The sequence below is a fragment of the Oncorhynchus clarkii genome, chromosome 28 (assembly GCF_045791955.1).
Source record: "Oncorhynchus clarkii lewisi isolate Uvic-CL-2024 chromosome 28, UVic_Ocla_1.0, whole genome shotgun sequence".
NCBI classification, from domain to species: Eukaryota; Metazoa; Chordata; class Actinopteri; order Salmoniformes; family Salmonidae; genus Oncorhynchus; species Oncorhynchus clarkii.
Window position 1 is genome coordinate 37,124,310 of NC_092174.1, and position 21,178 is coordinate 37,145,487.

The window sequence follows — 21,178 nt, forward strand, 5'->3', positions numbered from 1 at the left end:
GCGATATATGGCCCCATCCATCCTCCCCTCAATACGGTGCTGTCGTCCTGTCCCCTTTGCAGAAAAGCATCCCCAAAGAATGATGTTTCCACCTCCATGCTTCACGGTTAGGATGGTGTTCTTGGGGTTGTACTCATCCTTCTTCTGCCTCCAAACAAGGCGAGTGGAGTTTAGACCAAAAAGCTCTATTTTTGTCTCATCAGACCACATGACCTTCTCCCATTCCTCCTCTGGATCATCCAGATGGTCATTGGTAAACTTCAGACGGGCCTGGACATACGCTGGCTTGAGTAGGGGACCTTGCGTGCGCTGCAGGATTTTAATCCATGACGGCGTAGTGTGTTACTAATGGTTTTCTTTGAGACTGTGGTCCCAGCTCTCTTCAGGTCATTGACCAGGTCCTGCCGTGTAGTTCTGGGCTAATCCCTCAACTTCCTCATGATCATTGATTCCCCACGAGGTGAGATCTTGCATGGAGCCCCAGACTGAGGGTGATTGACCGTCATCTTGAACTTCTTCCATTTTCTAATAATTGCGCCAACAGTTGTTGCCTTCTCACCAAGCTGCTTGCCTATTGTCCTGTAGCCCATCCCAGCCTTGTGCAGGTCTACAATTTTATCCCTGATGTCCTTACACAGCTCCCTGGTCTTGGCCATTGTGGAGAGGTTGGAGTCTGTTTGATTGAGTGTGTGGACAGGTGTCTTTTATACAGGTAACAAGTTCAAACAGGTGCAGTTAATACAGGTAATGAGTGGAGAACGGGAGGGCTTCTTAAAGAAAAACTAACAGGTCTGTGAGAGTCGGAATTCTTACTGTTTGGTCGGTGATCAAATACTTATGTCATGCAATAAAATGCAAATTAATTACTTAAAAATCATACGATTTTCTGGATTTTTGTTTTAGAATTGGTCTCTCACAGTTGAAGTGTACCTATGATGAAAATTACAGACCTCTACATGCTGTGTAAGTAGGAAAACCTGCAAAATCGACAGTGTATCAAATACTTGTTCTCCCCACTGTACATAGTTTGCCCCTCAGACAAGAATACCATAAACCGCACTCTGTTAACGACAGTAAGAGTCGTCCATGTCATCTCCATCCTCGTTGCCCTTTTAAGAACTCTCCCTCTTTTCTCCCTCTTTTCTTTTGTTTTTGCTGTCATTTCCATACTTCTTGCGTTTTTTTTTCATTCACAGAGGTTACCTCAATCAAATGTATTTATAAAGGCCCTTCTACACTTCAGCAGATGTCACAAAGTGCTTAAACAAAAACCCAGCCTAAAACCCTAAACCGCATGCAATGCAGATGTAGAAGCACAGCGGCTAGGAAAAACTAAAATACATATCTGTCTTTGTCAGTCTGTTCTCTCCTTCTCTCTCTCTCCCCCTCACTCTCCTTCTCTCTCTCTCCCCCTCACTCTCCTTCTCTCTCTCTCCCCCTCACTCTCCTTCTCTCTCTCTCCCCCTCACTCTCCTTCTCTCTCTCTGCCCCCCCCCCCACCCCCCCCCCCCCACTCTCCTTCTCTCTGCCCCCCCCCCCCCCCCCCCCCCCCCCCCCCCCCCCCCCCCCCCCCCCCTCTCAAGACCAAACAGTGTTTGTGATTACGTCTGGTTTGGGTTGAAGCGGCATCATGCTTTCAGAACACAGACATGTGGATTCTCTCTAGGGGGGTTCCGCTTGTGAAAACATTCCAATCTAAATGGAGATGGGAGATATCTTCTGGGGATTCCACCCACCATCCCTCCCAACCATGCGGCTTAAACACATTATTCCAACACCGGGCAAAATAAACCTTTGTTTTTTCATACAGCGTTTTCCCCTTTAGGCCCACATTTGTTTTAAATATGTAGAAAATTGATGTGTTTGAGAAAGGAGGTGAAATTGAAAGGGAACACAAAAGGACGTGCAAAAATCTGAAGAAAAATCCCAAAACAAATTGGAGTTTAGTTGACCTAAGGATCTTGAGACTTGACTGTTCTGGTCGATATGCTGCGTGTTTATCTTAGTGTTACAGATGAGCAGACTTAAGTCACAGCCCTACCGGATAACTACCATGGTGTTTGTAGATGTCTTGTGTTGAGACTGATGGCAAACACCCATGTTAAGGTATCACTTTTTAAAATGTTAAATTAAAATATTTTAGGTACACTAGTACTATGTTCTCCAAAACATGACTATGTAGAGTGAGTAAGGAGGGCCTTCAGAGAAATCATTTCAGAATAAAAAAATCCCCCTAAAATATAATCGTTTTTGTTAGAAGGTAGGAACTGTATTTCTACCAGATGGTGATGATTTAGGGGGGAAGTCAGAAAGATGAGTGGGGTGGAGGGGGGAGGGGTTGGTAGGTAGTCTTTACCGGTATTCATGTTTCCATGGTTACCCTGAGGCTGTATCTCATGGCAACTGGACTGAGTGAATTACTGATACCTATCTGCAGAGCGATGAACCCTGACGCTTTGCGCGACAACACCGTCCAAGACCCTTTTACATCCAATCAAAAAGAGAGGAAAGGACAGAGTGGGGGATAGAGATAGGCGACTGTAGGGGCAGATAGAGGAGAGGAAGATAGCAGGGGGATAGAAACAGAGAGATGGTGAGACAAAAAGAGGGAGTGGGCAAGAGAAAGAGAGAGAGAGAGTGACTGGAGAGCAGGTGTGAGTGCAGATATGAGTGTGATGAAATTAACATACTGAAATTTGAATTAATTATCTGTCTAGCCAGCCAATTGTCAAATGTGTGTGTGTGTGCGGGTGCATGTGTGTGTATGTTTGTATGTATGTATGTATGAGTGTGTCTGTGTGTGTTTGTGTGCGTGCGTACCGTGCATGTCTGCAAATGTCTGTGACTCTACACGGTGGTGGATTGGGACTGGAGTTTTTCTTGGTTTCTGGAACGTTCCCTGAGTGGTGTTATGCTGCTAATGAATCTCAGTCTGGTTAACTAACAGATGCCTCCCTGGAATCTCAGGTCCTCTCATTCGTCTTCTGCTCTCTCAATAGACCAGACTGACAGAACATGTCCTTGTCACATTAACCCTTCCTCCTCTACTGACAGAACGCTGAAGACCTTCCATAGAAATAGAATTACTAGATGGGAAAATACCATTCAAGAGAAATGTTCTGTGGTGGGTGGACAGGCAGCCATGTTAGATGTACCCATAGGAGTGAAATCTATTTCTGTGAGACTTCTTCTCCTTCTTTCTCTTTTTCCTTTCTTCCTTCAACTCATGACCCTGTCATTCTTCCTGTATCTCCTTTCTGTAGGTATGAGCGAGGCATCCTCCATAGTGAACATGCGTAGAGTCACCCACCCTACCATACGAGAGCCCCTGGCTGGCATCGCCCACCTCCCCTGCGTCTTCACCCTCCAGCCCAGTGAGCTCAGCCCTTCCAGCCAGCCTCCCCACATCCAGTGGACCCGAACCTGGATACCGCAGGGTGGAGAGGGGGGTCCACTGGAGCAGATGGTTCTCTCAGCGAAGGGTAAGTCATGTAAATTGAATTAAACCCTTTTGCTCTTTGTGGAGCTTAGGTCATTCACTAACTTCCTCCATGGGGTTCGGTGTTGAGCGGTTTTATTCACTTCCTTTAACCTTTTACTCCAGTGGGCTAAATCAGGTTCACACAGAGCGTTTTTTGGTAGTCTTAAACAAATCTACTTTGAAGCAAGGGTACACACCTCACGCACATGGTTATGGGCTTAAAAATGAAAGAAGAGACCTGTACCATGTCAGATATAGTTGAAATGTATTACATTTTGAGTTTTCATCCTAATATTACACTTTATATACATCACAGAAGACTGACATTTTTCAGCGTAAAAAAAAAAAAAAAGAATGTTTATTAATTAGCAAATTATTACAAATGTTGATAACATTCCACCCATGAGGCCACTAGGTAATTTGACTGTGGGAAAAGGCTTTAGTATGGATGGTCCTGCTTCTTTTAAATTAAAGCTAGTGATTCAATGATATTTGTTTCAATCAACATGGACTTAAACATGCCATATTTGGCTATTTGTAATACGCTTAATTTGTTATGACAAAATGATGAGAGGGTTATTGTTTTGACAGTTGAAAAGGTCTATACACTTTCATAGAAATTGTTTTATTTTTTCATTATTTTCCAAAGGTGATATGGTGAAGGTGAATAAGGCTTTCGCTGGCCAGGTCAGGTTGCTTGGATATGCTGCTAACAACCTAAATGCTACCATGGAGATCTCAGGCCTCCGTAGCAACGACACAGGCACCTACCATTGTCAGATTGTGGTTGCAGATGACTACGAGCGAGACATAGTGCCCCTTGTGGTCACAGGTGAGTGGTTCATTGCTGGTGTGATTCAGAAGCTGAGAATCCGTTCTTTCCCCAATACAATACAACACGTCTGGATTGTTCCCAATAGGTATGCAACAAGTATTATAAGTATTGTCTGGGAATTCTTTTGTTTATTTTGTAAAATACTACAACCTTGGAGTAGACTTTATCAATACTTCTGAAAATATTCATATTTATATATAAGCTAAAGGAATCCATACTGTGGATTAAAAACCTATTTGTCCCTTTAAATTATCATTAATAACATCTTAGACACCTCAGTGGGCAATTGTGACCTTTTACTTGATAACCTTTTACTATATCAGGGCAGATTCTTGTGAGTATTAAACAAATCTAATTTGAAGAAAAGTATACACCTCACACACTTGGTTATGGGCAAAAAAATAAGCCACCTGTACCATGTCAGATATAGAGTTGAAATGTATTCAATTTGGAGTTTGTATCCCAATATTACACTCTGCTTCTCTTTGTATTTTCATTATGGGTTCATATTAACAGGCCAATAGTCCGTAACACTGTAATTAAGTGCATGGATTGAATACCAATGACAACTGGCCTGTGACTGCTCTTCCATGAAATGCAGCTAAAAACACACAGATGGTTTCAGATTGATCTGTTCTGAATAAACCTATTGGGTTGTCAAACAGTGTAGTTTTATAATCATCTAAAAGTAGGGCTATATCATGAACATCAGATGTAGTATATGTTTATAAACACTACCGTTCAAAAGTTCAAAAGTCACTTAGAAATGTCCTTGTGTTTTAATTGAAAAGCACATTTTTTGTCCATTAAAATAACATCAACTTGATCAGAAATACAGTATAGGCATTGTTAATGTTGTAAATGACTATTGTAGCTGGAAACGGCATTTAAAAAAAAAAAATGGAATATCTACATAGGCCCATTATCAGCAACCATCACTCCTGTGTTCCAATGGCACGTTGTGTTAGCTAATCATTTTAAAATGCTGATTGATCATTAGAAAACCATTTTGCAATTATGTTAGCACAGCTGAAAACTGTTGTGCTGATTAAATAACCAATACAACAGGCCTTCTTTAGACTAGTTGAGTATCTGGAGCGCCAGCATTTGTAGTTTCGATTACAGGCTCAAAATGGCCAGAAAATGTCTTCATCTGAGAAATGAAGGCTTATCCATGCGAGAAACTGCCAAGAAACTGAAGATCTCGTACAACGACTCCCTTCACAGAACAGCGCAAACTGGCTCTAACCAGAACAGAAAGAGAAGCGGGAGGCCCCGGTGCACAACTGAGCAAGAGGACAAGTACAGTAGAGTATCTAGTTTGAGAAACAGACACCTTACAAGTCCTCAACTGGCAGCTTCATAAAATAGTCCCCGCAAAACATCAGTCTCAACGTCAACAGTGAAGAGGTGACTCCGGGATGCTGGCCTTCTAGGCAGAGTTCCTCTGTCCAGTATCTGTGTTCTTTTGCCCATCCTAATCTTTTATTTCTATTGGCCTGTTTGAGATACTCAGTGCCTCTTTGCTTGACATCATGGGAAAATCAAAAGAAATCAGCCAAGGTGTCAGAAAAAAAATTGTACACCTCTACAGATCTGCTTCATCCTTGGGAACAATTTCCAACCACCTGAAGGTACCACATTCATCTATACAAACAATAATCTGAAAATATAAACACCATGGGACCACACAGCCGTCATACCGCTCAGGAAGGAGACGTGTTCTGTCTCCTAGAGGTGAACGTACTTTGGTGCGAAAAGTGCAAATCAATCCCAGAACAACAGCAAAGGACCTTGTGAAGATGCTGGAGGAAACGGGTACTAAAGTATCTATATCCACAGTAAAACGAGTCCTATATCGACATAACCTGAAAGGCCACTCAGCAAGGAATAAGCCACTGCTCCAAAACCGCCATAAAAAGACAGACTACGGTTTACAACAGCACATGGGGACAAAGATCGTACTTTTTGGAGAAATGTCGTCTGGTCTGATGAAACAAAAATAGAACTGTTTGGCCATAATGACCATTGTTATGTTTGGAGGAAAAAGGGGGAGGCTTGCAAGCCGAAGAACAACATCCCAACTGTGAAGCACAGGGGTGGCAGCATCATGTTGTGGTGGTGCTTTGCTGCAGGAGGGACTGGTGCACTTCACAAAATAGATGGCATAATGAGAAAGTAAAATTATGTGGATATATTGAAGCAACATCTCAAGACATCAGTCAGGAAATTAAAGCTTGGTGGCAAATGGGTCTTCCAAATGGACAATGATCCCACAAGCATACTTCCAAAGTTGTGGCAAAATGGCTTAAGGACAATAAAGTCAAGGTATTGGAGTGGCCATCACAAAGCCCTGACCTCAATCCTATATAATATTTGTGGGCAGAACTGAAAAAGCCTGTGTGAGCAAGGAGGCCTACAAACCTGACTCAGATACACTAGCTCTGTCAGGAGGAATGGGCCAAAATGCACCCAACTTGTGGGAAGCTTGTGGAAGGCTAACTGAAACATTTGACCCAAGTTAAACAATTTAAAGGCAATGCTACAAAATACTAATTGAGTGTATGTAAACTTCTGACCCACTTTGAATGTGATGAAAAAAAATAAAAGCTGAAATAAATAATTCTCTCTACTATTTCACATTCTTAAAATAAATTGGTGATCCTAACTGACCTAAGACAGGGAATCTTTAGTAGGATTAAATGTCAGGAATTGTGAAAAACTGAGTTTAAATATATTTGGCTAAGGTGTATGCAAACTTCCGACTGCCCCTGTATATACTGCATCTGATGTGCATGATTTAACCCTACTTTTTAAATATATATAATAGTATGTACTATTTCATCATTGTCCTTAATTAAGTGTCCTGTTAAATGTTATTACTCATTGAGTATTATTTTTTTTCCTAGTGTTATTATTATTATTATTATTATTATTATTATATATCTGCGTCATCATTGATTTGATATGTGTCTATGTGTTTCCTTTGGCAATGTATGTGGTAACCCTTTCCATTATCTGATAAAGCCATTTAAATTTGAATTTGTAAATGCAGAGGAATGAACCCAAGCGAGAACACATCTCCTGCTTAGAAAATACTCCACATACTGTAACATCGTGGCTACATTCCAATGTTGATATTAGCATCTCATTTAGTGTCTTACACTGCCACATGGAGAGTAACATTTCATTGGGTGACCTTCATGAGTGAATTAACATCCTAATGATTTAATTGCTTATACAAGCTCCCATCTGTTTGGCTGAGACAAGGACACACTTGGCATCGCAACACAAACCTGTGTGTGGCTGTTTCATGCAGGAACCCTGCTAAAACAGCCCCTAGTGAATAGAGTACTTATTTATTTTTTGTGAATAGAGTCACTGTATGTGTGTGTCCGGGTGGTGTTGATCAAGAAAGAAAATAGAAGGGGGAGAGATAGAGAGATAAAGAGAGTAAGAAAAAGAGAGTAAGAAAAAGAGAGAGAGAGAGAGAGAGAGAGAGAGAGAGAGAGAGAGAGAGAGAGAGAGAGAGAGAGAGAGAGAGAGAGAGAGAGAGAGAGAGAGAGAGAGAGAGAGAGAGAGAGAGAGAGAGAGAGAGAGAGAGATAAAACAATACATAAATACGCTACGGAAAAAGAAGGAACAGCACGTCAGAAATAAGCTTAATGTAATTGAAGAATCCATAGAATCTAACTACTTCTGGGAAAATAGGAAAACTCTTAAACAAACAACAACAAGAAGAGTTATCTATCCAAAATGGAAATGTAAGAATAAAGCACTTCTCCAATCTTTTTGGCTCTATAACAAAGAACATACTGTAAAAACATATACATGATCAAATACGAATCTTAGAATCAACTATGAAAGATGAACAGAACCCACTGGATTCTCCAATTACATTGAATGAACTACAGGACAAAATACAAACCCTCCAACCCAAAAAGACCTGTGGGATTGATGGTATCCAAAATGATAAAATATACACACCTCAAATTCCAATTAGCTATACTTAAACTCTTTAACATCATCCTCAGCTCTGGCATATTACCCAATATTTGGAACCAAGGACTGATCAACCCAATCAACAAAACTAGAGAGAAATTTGACCCCAATAACTACCGTGAGATGTGTCAACAGCAACCTTCGAAAAATCCTCACATTTCCTAATTGAAAACAATGTACTGAGAAAATGTCAAATTGGCTTTTTACCAAATTACCGTACGACAGACCAATCATTCACCCTGCACACTCTAATTGACAAACAAACAAACCAAAACAAAGGCAAAGGCAAAGTCTCATGCTTTTTTGATTTCAAAAAACTTCGACTAAATTTGGCATGGGGCCTGCTATAAAAATTCATGGAAAGTGGTGTTGGGGGAAAAACACACACATTTCTTTCCACAGGTCCGTGGGGTGAGACAGGGATGCAGCTTGGCAGCTTGGCAAATTGGCTAGGACACTAGAACAGTCTGCAGCACCCGGTCTCACCGTACTAGAACCTTTCACATTTCTACTGTTTGCTGCTGAGCTGGTGCTTCTGTCCCCAACTGACTTGCCTAGTTAAATAAAGGTTAAGTAAAAAATAAATAAATAAAACCAAGGAGGGCCTACAGCAGCACTTAGATCTTCAGCACAGATTCTGTCAGACCTGGGCCCTGACAGTAAATCTCACTAAGACAAAAATAATGGTGTTCCAAAAAAGCTCCAGTTGCCAGGACCACAAATACAAATTCCATCTAGACACTGTTGCCCTAGAGCACACAAAAAACGATACTTTCCTCAGGCTAAACATCAGCGTCACAGGTAACTTCCACAAAGCTGTGAACGATCTGAGAGACAACGCAAGAAGGGCCTTCTATGCCATCAAAATGAACATCAAATTTGACATAGCAATTAGGATCTGTCTAAAAATACTTGAATCAGTTATGGAACCCATTGCCCTTTATGTTTGTGAGGTCTGGGGTCTGCTCACCAACCAAGAATTCACAAATGGGACAAACACTAAATTGAGACTCTGCATGCAGAATTCTGCAAAAATATCCCCTGTGTACAACGTAAAACACCAAATAATGCATGCAGAGCAGAATTAGGCTGACACCCGCTAATTATCAAAATCCAGAAAAGAGACGTTAAATTCTACAACCATCTAAAAGGAAGCGATTCCCGAACCTTCCATAACAAAGCCATCACCTACAGAGAGATGAATCTGGAGAAGAGTCCCCTAAGCAAGTGGGTCCTGGGGCTCTGTTCACAAACACAAATACACCCCACAGAGCCCCAGGACAGCAACACAATTAGACCCAACAAAATAATGAGAAAACAAAAAGATAATTACTTTACACATTGGAAAGAATTAACAAAAAAAACATAGCAAACTAGAATGCTATTTGGCCCTAAACAGAGAGTACACAGTGGCAGAATACCTGACCACTGTGACTGACCCAAACTTAAGGAGAGCTTGGTCTATGTACAGACTCAGTGAGCATAGCCTTGCTATTGAGAAAGGCCGCCGTAGGCAGACCTGGCTCTCAAGAGAAGACAGGCTATGTGCACACTGCCCACAAAATGAGGTGGAAACTGAGCTGCACTTCCTAACCTCCTGTTCAATGTATGACCATATTAGAGACACATATTTCCCTCAGATTACACAGATCCACAAAGAATTTGAAAACAAACCCGATTGTGATAAACTCCCATATCTACTGGGTGAAATACCACAGTGTGCCATCATAGCAGCAAGATGTGTGACCTGTTGCACAAGAAAAGGTAAACCAGTGAAGAACAAACACCATTGTAAATACAACCCATATTTATGTTTATTTATTTTCCCTTTTGTGCTTTAACCATTTGTATATCGTTACAACACTGTATATAATATATATATATATATATATATATATATATATATATATATATAATATGACATTTGTAATGTCTTTATTGTTTTGGAACTTCTGAGAGTGTAATGTTGACTGTTCATTTTTATTGTTTATTTCACGTTTGAATATTATCTACCTCACTGGCTTTGGCAATGTTAACACATGTTTCCATGCCAATGAAGCCCCTTGAATTGAATTGAGAGGCAGAGAGAGAGAGGCAAAGAGAGAGAGAATGTGTCTGTCCGTCACCTCACCGTCTCTCTCCTCAGGTGTGGTATTCCATTACTGGTCTCCTAGCGACCGTTACGCCCTCTCATTTGATGACGCTAAGTGGGCCTGTCAGGAGAACTCCGCCCTCATCGCCACGCCCAACCAGCTGTGGGCAGCATTCCATGACGGTTACTCCAACTGTGCTGCCGGATGGCTCTCTGACCAGACTGTCCGGTGAGGACAAACACAGACAGACAGACAGACAGACAGACAGACAGACAGACAGACAGACAGACAGACAGACAGACAGACAGACAGACAGACAGACAGACAGACAGACAGACATACATACATACATACATACATACATACATACAGAGCTGCCCCAGTCACACCCAAACACTCACTTTTTGAAAAACTCAGACTACATTCTGTTTGGGGGACAACCATTGTTTGATAGTTTTAACATTGGAGTGCAGGCTAGTTTCCTCTGGCTCTGATCCTAATAATGCTATCTCCACAGCTATCCTATCCAGTCACCAGAGCTTGGTTGCTATGGACACCAGGAATACTCATCTGGTGTGAGGAATTATGGGAAAAGAGATGCTAATGAGCTGTTCGATGTCTACTGTTTCAGCAGGGAACTGGAGGGTAAGACACACACACACACACACACACACACACACACATCTCACACACACACACACACACACACACATCTCACACATCTCACGTCCACTTCTGATTGCAGGGCTGGACTACCAAATCTATGCCTCGGCGCACCTACCTCCAGTGGTCTCCCCTCCGTACAGATTGTTATACTTTTGGGGCGGGTAAGGGGTGGGGACAGGGGGTTTGCCATGAGATTGAGAAAAATAATTGCTGCTTTACAGTTTTTTGCAATCATTTTAGCACTAATTTCAGAACCTTGTGGTCATTTTTCTAGACACAAAACTCAAAATGGTCATCACTTGTAACACAGGCTGTCCAATGTTCAAAACATTACATTGTGTATTCATATCTTTAAAAAAATCTTGCACTTGCAGAATCATTGTTTCAAATAACTAAGTTATCATGAAATACCATAGGAACATTAATTCAGATCACCCACACACAAGATACCGATCGTTTCACTGTGTAGTTGTTTGTACAATCATTAAATATTGGAGTACAAAATATGTGATACATGTTTAATTATGGTACTACACATAAATACATCACTGTAAAAGGACTAGTAGAGCATACTACAGACACAGTGGAACATTGAACAAAATCTGAAATTTATCAAAGAAATACAATAAAATGACAACATAGTTGTAATTTGAATTTGCTACACAAAAAAAATACAGTAAAACGTCAACTGCACTGTAAAAGGACTAGTATAGGGAATACTACAGGCACAGTGGAGTAATTGAACAAAATCTGACAATTTTTTAAGAAATACTCTAAAATTTCTTTGAATCAAAGCAAAAACTATTAGCTACAAAAAATAAAAAAATCGACAGTAAAATGTCAACTGCAGTGTTCCTCACCTGGCTTACTGTAAAAACCAGATGTCAACTGCAGTGTTCCTCACCTGGCTTACTGTAAAAACCAGATGTCAACTGCAGTGTTCCTCACCTGGCTTACTGTAAAAACCAGATGTCAACTGCAGTGTTCCTCACCTGGCTTACTGTAAAAAGCAAAACAAATGATTGATTACTGTACTTCTATATTTCCATCAACCCTGTCTTGTGGATTTGGCCACAGGTTCTCATCCACATCACAATGGATGTTTTCATTAGCTAAACATCTAGGGAAGACTCTTCGGGCATGGCGAATCCTGGCCTGACACTGGTCTGCTGTGATGTCATTGCATGCGTCATCCATAGCCTGGAGAAGGGTGGCTTGTTCATGAGTGCGCCTATCATATTCCTTCCACCTCCATGTGGAGAAAAATTCCTCAATTGGGTTAAGGAAAGGAGAGTATGGGGGTAAGTACAGGGTGGTAAATTGTGGATGGGCCTGAAACCATGCTTGCACCATTTGAGCATGGTGGAACCTGACATTATTCCACACGTGACATAGGTCAACAATCAGCTCTACAGACCTGCTTTAGCTCATCAAAGAAGGTTACAAGGAGAGCTGCATTATATGATCCAATACGAGGTCTGCGTCCCACTACACCATCTTCTGATATAGCCGCACACTTGGTGATGTTTGCCCCCACGCTGTCCAGGGACTTGGATGGTTGCCCACGGGCCAATGAAATTCTGGCCTCTCTTCCTTGTCTTGGACAGGTTGTAGCCTGCCTCATCCAAAAATAGGAATTTGTGACAGTTTTCTTCAGCATCCAGCTCCATCACCCTCTAAAAATACATTTTAGAAAGAGAATTACTGCTTACAATGATGTAGAATTTTTGGGGAATTTTTCACAACAGGCATCTTGAAACTGAACATACCTGAGCATACTCAGTCCTCAGTTGCTTCACTCTGTCTGCATTTCTTTCAAAAGGCACACGGTACAGCTGTTTTAGAGACACCTGGTGCCTTTTCAGCATGTGCGCAATAGTCGGCAAACTTATGGCTTCCACATTGTTGAACATATCATTGTCCAAGATGTGCTGGTGAATTTCTGTAAAGCGAATATCATTTCTGACCCGAACCAAATTGACCACAGCCCGCTCTTGTTGGTCAGTCAGAATTTTGCCTTTGCCTCCCCGATTTGGCCTAGTCTCAATTCTACAGGGAAAATTACAGTAAGAACACATTTAGTCACATCACCTACTCCGTGGTACACATTGGCATGCAGTATACAGTCATTTGACAATTGAGAGTAGTCTAATGTTTAGTTCATGCTGAAGATTTAACGGTTCTCATTGCGGAAAGTTTTGATGATTGAGGCCACGGTTGATCTTCTGAGGTTTGGTTGAATCATTGTAGCTGCCTCAGTCATTGTCATGCCATGATTTACGACATGGTCTACAACTATTGCTCGGATTTCATTGGACACTCTTTGCTGATGCTGCCGCTGTCTTGGTCCCTAGCCTTGTGCTCTACCACGTTCCCCCACACCTCTCAAATGAGGCCCACAACCACCTCTCAGAAGGGGTGCTAGTCCCCTGCCATTCCTTTGACCACAAAAGCAATTACAAGGGCCTGTATACATACACTTAATTAGGTGTTAAAGAAAATAGCCTGCTCCTTCGAACAGCAAATAATGTGGCTGCCTGCAACTCAATATGAAGAGTACATAGAGTAGAGAGCTTTAGTTGTTGTTCTATCAAACATTAGAACGGGCAAGATGCGTAATCTAAGCAACTTTGATCGTGGTATGATTGTTGGTGCCACTAATGGTGGTTCCAGCATCTCAGAAACAGCTGCCCTCGTGGGATTTTTACGCACTACAGTCTCCAGAGTTTACAGAGAATGGTGCGATAAACAAAACACATTCAGTGAGTTCTGTGGGCAAAAACACCTTGTTAATGAGAGAGGTCAGAGGAGAATGTCCAGACTCATTCAAGCTAACAGAAAGGACACAAATGCTCAAATAACAGTCATTTAAAACAGTGGTGTGCAGGCTGTTGTGGAAGCAAAAAGGGGTCCTACCCAGTACTAGATAGGTGTACCTAATAAAGTGGCCGGTGAGTGTACAGTAATGTCAAATCTGAAAACATGGTCTGGAAAAGTGGTACATGGGACCATAGAAACAGTGTCTAATAAAGAATGATGATGCAATATTACATCCATAGATGATGTAGTCCAATTGGTTGATGTTCCACAGTAATTGGTATCAATGGATCTCGTTACCCTGGAACTTCCATGATCTAAACATGGAATATTGTTAGTCAATTTCCATAAAACTATGCATTAAGTGTAATGCAACAGTTACTATCATTTTGAGCAGTTGTAGAAATTGATAGTTAGATCATTGTAATGAAATGAATAGACAGTCATCTCAGATGTGTGAATTGCATTTTGAAAAGGTAACACTTTTATGATATTAAGTTGTGTCATTTTGAACAGGTGATTTTAGTTCAATGAACAAATTATCTTAGCGCTATGTGTATTGTATCCAAGCAATTGGAAAAAGTGTTGAGTTTTGTAAAATGTTGATTCATTTTGATCATCAGTTGTGAGTTTTGTGTCTATAGTTTTGAAAAATGATATCAAGGTTCTGAAATTTGTGCCGAAGTGATTGTAAAAAACTGTAAAGTAGGACTCCAGTCTCCTTTTCACCTAATTTAACACCTGATTTACTTAACCAACATCTCAATAGGTGGACCAGGTCAGTCATGACATAGCACAAGTGAGGGGTGGCTTTTCCTCTTTTGTTCTCTATAGGCTGATGACATCACAACTTCCCATCAGAACAACACCATCAGACCAACACCATTAGACCAACACCATCAGACCAAATCCATCAGACCAACTTCATCAGACCAAATCCATCAGACCAACACCATCAGACCAAATCCATCAGACCAACTCCATCAGACCAACTCCATCAGACCAACTCCATCAGGCCAAATCCATCAGACCAACACCATCAGAACAACTCCATCAGACCAACACCATCAGACCAACTCCATCAGACCAAATCCATCAGACCAATACCATCAGACCAAATCCATCAGACCAAATCCATCAGACCAACACCATCAGACCAAATCCATCAGACCAACTTCATCAGACCAAATCCATCAGACAAACTCCATCAGACCAACTCCATCAGACCAAATCCATCAGACCAACTCCATCAGTCCAACACCATCAGACAAACTCCATCAGACCAAATCCATCAGACCAACTTCATCAGACCAAATCCATCAGACAAACTCCATCAGACCAACACCATCAGACCAACTCCATCAGACCAACACCATCAGACCAACTCCATCAGACCAACACCATCAGACCAACTCTATTAGACTAACACCATCAGACCAACACCATCAGACCAACTCCATTAGACCAACGCCATAAGACCAACACCATAAGACCAACACCATAAGACCAACTCCATTAGACCAACGCCATAAGACCAACACCATCAGACCAACACCATCAGACCAACTCCATTAGACCAACGCCATAAGACCAACACCATAAGACCAACTCCATCAGACCAACACCATAAGACCAACTCCATCAGACCAAATCCATCAGACCAACTCCATCAGACCAGCACCATAAGACCAACTCCATCAGACCAACACCATCAGACCAACTCTTTGAATGTCTTTCTCCTTGAAGTTTGCACTTACTGTATGTCTAAAGAACACTATTTTGTTCAAAATATGTTTTTCTATCCTTTAGTGTGTGTATTTTGCTGTATTTTTACTTGGGATATACACTTTTCAACATGAACATTTCAACAATCACTGTAGGATATCTTTACAGGGAATTTTCTGCAATTCTACACATTTTGCCATGGAGCAGGCGAAGGAGAAAAAAAGAACACAGAATGGGCATCAACACTGTCACATGACTGTCATATGTGCAGGAGAAAAAGGAGAAAAAAAGAACACAGAATGGGCATCAACACTGTCACATGACTGTCATATGTGCAGTTGTATAGCTAATCTCAAGCTATTCTATACATTTTGCCATTGGGCAGACAGATATATGTGCAGTTGTATATCATCATGTATATCTCAGCCTCATTTTGCCATGAGGCTGAGAGAACATAAACTGATGTGTTCATATGCTATCTGGGGGGAGGGTCCTGACCTCAAGGGGGCCTTCAACCGCCTTGTTCATGGTGCCATCTTCTAGGGGGGGGGGGGGGGGGGGGGGGGACTTCCAGGGGGTCCACAACTGACATGTTCATATGTTATCAGGGCACGTGGCCTCCATGCCAGTTCGATAATCTCTCTCTCTCCCTCTCTCCCTCTCTCTCTGTCTCTCTCTCTCTCTCTGTCTCTATCTCACTCTCTCTCTCTCTCTGTCCAGGTGAGGTATTTCATTCCTGGGTTCCTGGGCGTCTGTCTCTGTCCTCTGCCTCAGAACGCTGCGTCTCCCTGGGGGGACAATTAGCCACGGTGGGACAGCTCTACCTGGCCTGGAGGACAGGGCTGGACGTCTGTGCTCCAGGCTGGCTCTCTGACGGCAGTGTCCGCTACCCTATCACCCAGCCCAGGCAGGGCTGTGGAGGGGACCAGCCAGGGGTCCGGACCGTTGTACCCAACACCAATGGAACCACAACCAGCAGCGGAGCAGCCAATGCTACGGACGCCATACCACTCTATGACGCCTATTGCTACAGAGGTGAGAATGAAGTCCAGATCTGGATTACAAGTGATCAAGGTGTAGCTATGATGACCGGACCATTTCTACTGAATCACCTTGTCAAATTAAATCAAATTGTATTAGTCACATGTGCAGAATACAACATGTGTAAACCTTACAGTGAAATGCTTACTTAAGAACCCCTAACCAACAATGCAGTTATACAAAAATATGGATAAGAATAAGAGATACAAGTAACAAGTAATTAAAGAGCAGCAGTAAAATTACAATAGTGAGACTATATACAGGGGGGTACCTGTACAGAGTCAATGTGCGGGGGCAACGGTTAGTTGAGGTAATGTGTACATGCAGGTAGAGTTCTTAAAGTGACTATGCATAGATGATAACAACAGAGAGTAGCAGCAGTGTAAAAGGGGGTATTTGATTAGGTGTTCGGCAGGTAGCCTAGTGGTTGGGCTTGTAACTGAAAGGTTGCTAGATTGAATCCCAGAGCGGACAAGGTAAAATTCTGTCGTTCTGTCCCGAACAAGGTAGTTAACCCACTGTTCCTAGGCTGTCATTGTAAATAAGAATTTGTTCTTAACTGGCTTCCCTAGTTAAATAAAGGTCAAATTGTAAAAAATTATGGCTTGGGGGTAGAAGCTGTTTAGAAGCCTCTTGGACCTAGACTTGGCACTCCGGTACCGCTTGCCGTGCGGTAGCAGAGAGAACATTCTATGACTAGGGTGGCTGGAGTCTTTGACAATTTTTAGTGCCTTCCTCTGACACCGCCTGGTATAGAGGTCCTGGATGGCAGGAAGCTTGGCCCCAGTGATGTACTGGGCCGTTCGCACTACCCTCTGTAGTACCTTGAGGTCGGAGGCCGAGCAGTTGCCAAACCAGACAGTGATGCAACCAGTCTCGATATTGCAGCTGTAGAAACTTTTGAGGATCTGAGGACCCATGACAAATATTTTCAGTCTCCTGAGGGGGAATTGGTTTTGTCGTGCCCTCTTCACGACTGTCTTGGTGTGCTAGGACCATGTTAGTTTGTTGGTGATGTGGACACCAAGGAACTTGAAGCTCAAAACCTGCTCGAATGCAGCAATCATCTCCTTTGTCTTGATCACGTTGAGGGAGAGGTTTTTGTCCTTGCACCACACGGCCAGGCCTCCAACCTTCTCTCTATAGGCTGTCTCGTCGTTGTCAGTGATCGGGCCTACCACTGTTGTGTCATCGGCAAACTTAATGATGCTGTTGGAGTCGTGCCTGGCTGTGCAGTCATGAGTGAAAAGGGAGCACAGGAGGGGACTGAGCACGCACCCCTGTGTTGAGAATCAGCGTGGCAGATGTGTTGTTACCTACCCTTACCACCTGGGGGATGTCCGTCAGGAAGACTAGGATCCAGTTGCAGAGGGAGGTGTTTAGTCCCAGGGTCCTGAGCTTATTGATGAGCTTTGAGGGCACTATGGTGTTGAACGCTGAGCTATAGTCAATGATTAGCATTCTCACACAAGACCTCCTGAAATTTCTGCCTGTTTTGGTAGGATGGTTAATTAGTTAATGAATTAGCTCATAGACATTTGACTGCATTGTTATGAGCTAGAAACATAAGCATTTCACTAGTTTTCAGTTTTCCACTCCCCACTTAGACCACTCCTGGACAGTCCTAGAAAAATTCTTGCTGGAAAAATTGCCCTTTGCTAAGAAGCTATTTTTTGTTTCTTTTTGACCATTTTAATTGCAAACTATCACAATAAGTTACTTCATTATATCTCAGAAATGATTTGATATTTAGATAAAAATGGCTGCATTTGGGCCTAACCTGTCTCGTTTTTAGAAGGGTACTGCTGGATATACTTCTAGAAAGTGAAAGAGGGCTTTAGTGAGGGAAGGAGGAGAGAGATTATTCCTTATTAGACATGAATTCATTGCAAATACTGTCCGTACATTCTTGGTCATTGTTCATTCATAGGCTTTTAGCATCTCCTGTGCATGCATACTTTACAATTCCTTATGGTCTCATCGTATATTTACTGGCATGTGATTTAACTTGGACATCTGTCCGCTTTCTCCTTGAGGTAAAGCATGAGGAATGTGTTTCTGTCAGAATGAAGCTGCAATGAAAGAATCATTCAGAATGAAGCTGCACTAAATGAATCATTCAGAATGAAGCTGCACTGAATTAATCATTCAGATTGAAGCTAAACTAAATGAATCATTCAGAATGAAGCTGCAATGAAAGAATCATTCAGATTGAAACTACTCTAAATGAATCATTCAGAATGAAGCTGCACTGAATGAATCATTCAGATTGAAACTACACTAAATGAATCATTCAGAATGAAGCTGCACTAAATGAATCATTCAGATTGAAACTGCACAAAATTAATCATTCAGAATGAAGCTGGACTGAATTAGTCAGTCATTGACTCTCATTGTGCCTCACAGGGAACGTGAAGAAGCCAGGACCCATCTCTAGGATCTACACGTCTTTGTGGAAGCCTTGGAGTCAGCTGACCGGCTCCAGCCACTCAGACAACCTGGGAACAGTCAGTCCTGCCCTGGCTACTGAGACCACCAGCGGCACACCGACCACCGGTGGGTTTGGAAATGAATGGATAGATTCATGTATTTTTTTTTTACATTGTTGAATGGAAACAAGGTCTTTTGATTATATTTTTACTCCATTAATACTCCTCTCTCTCTCGTAGTCACAGAGAGCCGTAACCTTTCACCATCGGATGACCTCACACCCTCAAACTGGACCGGATTGGTTGATCTGGAGGAAGAGGCCCACTCTTGTAAGAAACATTATTTGCAACTTAAATTACACCCTATTACTGTAACCGTATAGATCACTACTTTTGACCAAAGTTACTGGTTGCTTTAGTTGATTATTTTTACTGTAATTCAGCATGTTTGTCTTCTCAGCCACAGATCCCTGGTCCTCAGAGTCCTCTGAGGGGTATGTCACCCTGCAGTTGAGCCCAGGAGAGAGCTCTCTGGCCTGGGGAGACCTGGGAGACATGGACCCTGACTCTGGAGCTTTCCTCAGACCTCCAGCCACACCCAGCCCCAGCCCAAGTACTACCACTCAGGAAGAACTATCACCCTCGACCCCAGCTGACAGAAAGGTTGGTCAGTTTTACAACATCCGTTTATTACAAGTACTGAATCATCAAGTACTTTGGCATATTGCCACTTTTTTGGCCCTAGTATTGTTTACTGTACAGTACATTCATTGTATTGGGTGTTTGGTGGCCTCTGTCTAAAGGTGATGGCCAAGATAGTGAAGTCCATGTGGAAGCCGTGGAACTACCTGGCAGAAGGTACCCCAGGAACAGGCAGTCCAGAGGGGGAGAGAAAGGGAAGTGCAGCAGGGACTCTGACAGACAGTGGGGCTGTACCCACCGGCTCTCCTGCTCCAGGTTAGTACTTTTTCTTTATTTTGGTTGGGATACTGAGATTTACAGCTAGAGAGTAATGTATCATCATTTAGGTTTTTTCCAAAAGACCAGGGATCTGTGGCTGAGAAGACAAATACGCTGAATCTTTTATCCAAAGCAACTTTGCATACATTTGTGCATACATTTCACATATCCCATAGCTGCTGGGCCAGGGAATTGAACCCACTATACTGATGTTGTAAGAGCCACACTCTACCAACTGAGCTACAGAGGACCACAGTGAATATAAGAGAGAAAGAGAGAGTGTGTTTGTGAGTGGGTGTGAACATTTGTCTGGGTCAAAAAATGTCTGTGTGGTAATTCAATAAGGACTGGCCTTTTCAGTAGTCTAGACGTCATTAATACAGATGTGTTCTCTGGCCCCTTTCAACCCACAGGCATACATGTTTAAAAGAGAAGGGAACCTTACACATTGTTTTTCTGCATTATTTAATTATTCTAATAAAGGGTTTCTGTCCAGCTCCTGTGGTCTCTCTCTCTCAAATCAAAATCAAATCAAATGTATTTATATAGCTCTTCGTACATCAGCTGATATCTCAAAGTGCTGTACAGAAACCCAGCCTAAAATTCCAAACAGCAAGCAATGCAGGTGTAGAAGCACGGTGGCTAGGAAAAACTCCCTAGAAAGGCCAAAACCTAGGAAGAAACCTAGAGAGGAACCAGGCTATGAGGAGTGGCCAGTCCTCTTCTGGCTGTGCCGGGTGGAGATTATAACAGAACATGGCCAAGATGTTCAAATGTTCATAAATGACCAGCATGGTCAAATAATAATAAGCACAGTAGTTGTCGAGGGTGCAGCAACTCAGCACCTCAGGAGTAAATGTCAGTTGGCTTTTCATAGCCGATCATTAAGAGTATCTCTACCACCCCTGCTGTCTCTAGAGAGTTGAAAACAGCAGGTCTGGGACAGGTAGCACGCCCGGTGAACAGGTCAGGATTCCATAGCCGCAGGCAGAACAGTTGAAACTGGAGCAGCAGCACGGCCAGGTGGACTGGGGACAGCAAGGAGTCATCATGCCAGGTAGTCCTGAGGTATGGTCCTAGGGCTGATGTCATTAAAAGGTAATTTACCACCTTCACAAGTGCAGTCTCA

The 21,178-nt window shown here is 42.4% G+C and overlaps 1 protein-coding gene across 1 annotated transcript in view; it reads left to right on the top strand.

Moving 5' to 3' along the window:
• Nucleotides 1-21,178, top strand: part of LOC139387404 (neurocan core protein-like) — a 129,100-nt gene that overhangs the window by 71,038 nt on the left and 36,884 nt on the right. The window contains exons 4-12 of the mRNA XM_071133557.1: nt 3,264-3,482; nt 4,131-4,313; nt 10,465-10,639; nt 10,929-11,056; nt 16,340-16,654; nt 19,067-19,216; nt 19,330-19,419; nt 19,550-19,752; nt 19,893-20,046. Coding sequence (XP_070989658.1) covers nt 3,264-3,482; nt 4,131-4,313; nt 10,465-10,639; nt 10,929-11,056; nt 16,340-16,654; nt 19,067-19,216; nt 19,330-19,419; nt 19,550-19,752; nt 19,893-20,046 — 1,617 coding nt within the window. The remainder of the gene's footprint in view (nt 1-3,263; nt 3,483-4,130; nt 4,314-10,464; nt 10,640-10,928; nt 11,057-16,339; nt 16,655-19,066; nt 19,217-19,329; nt 19,420-19,549; nt 19,753-19,892; nt 20,047-21,178) is intronic.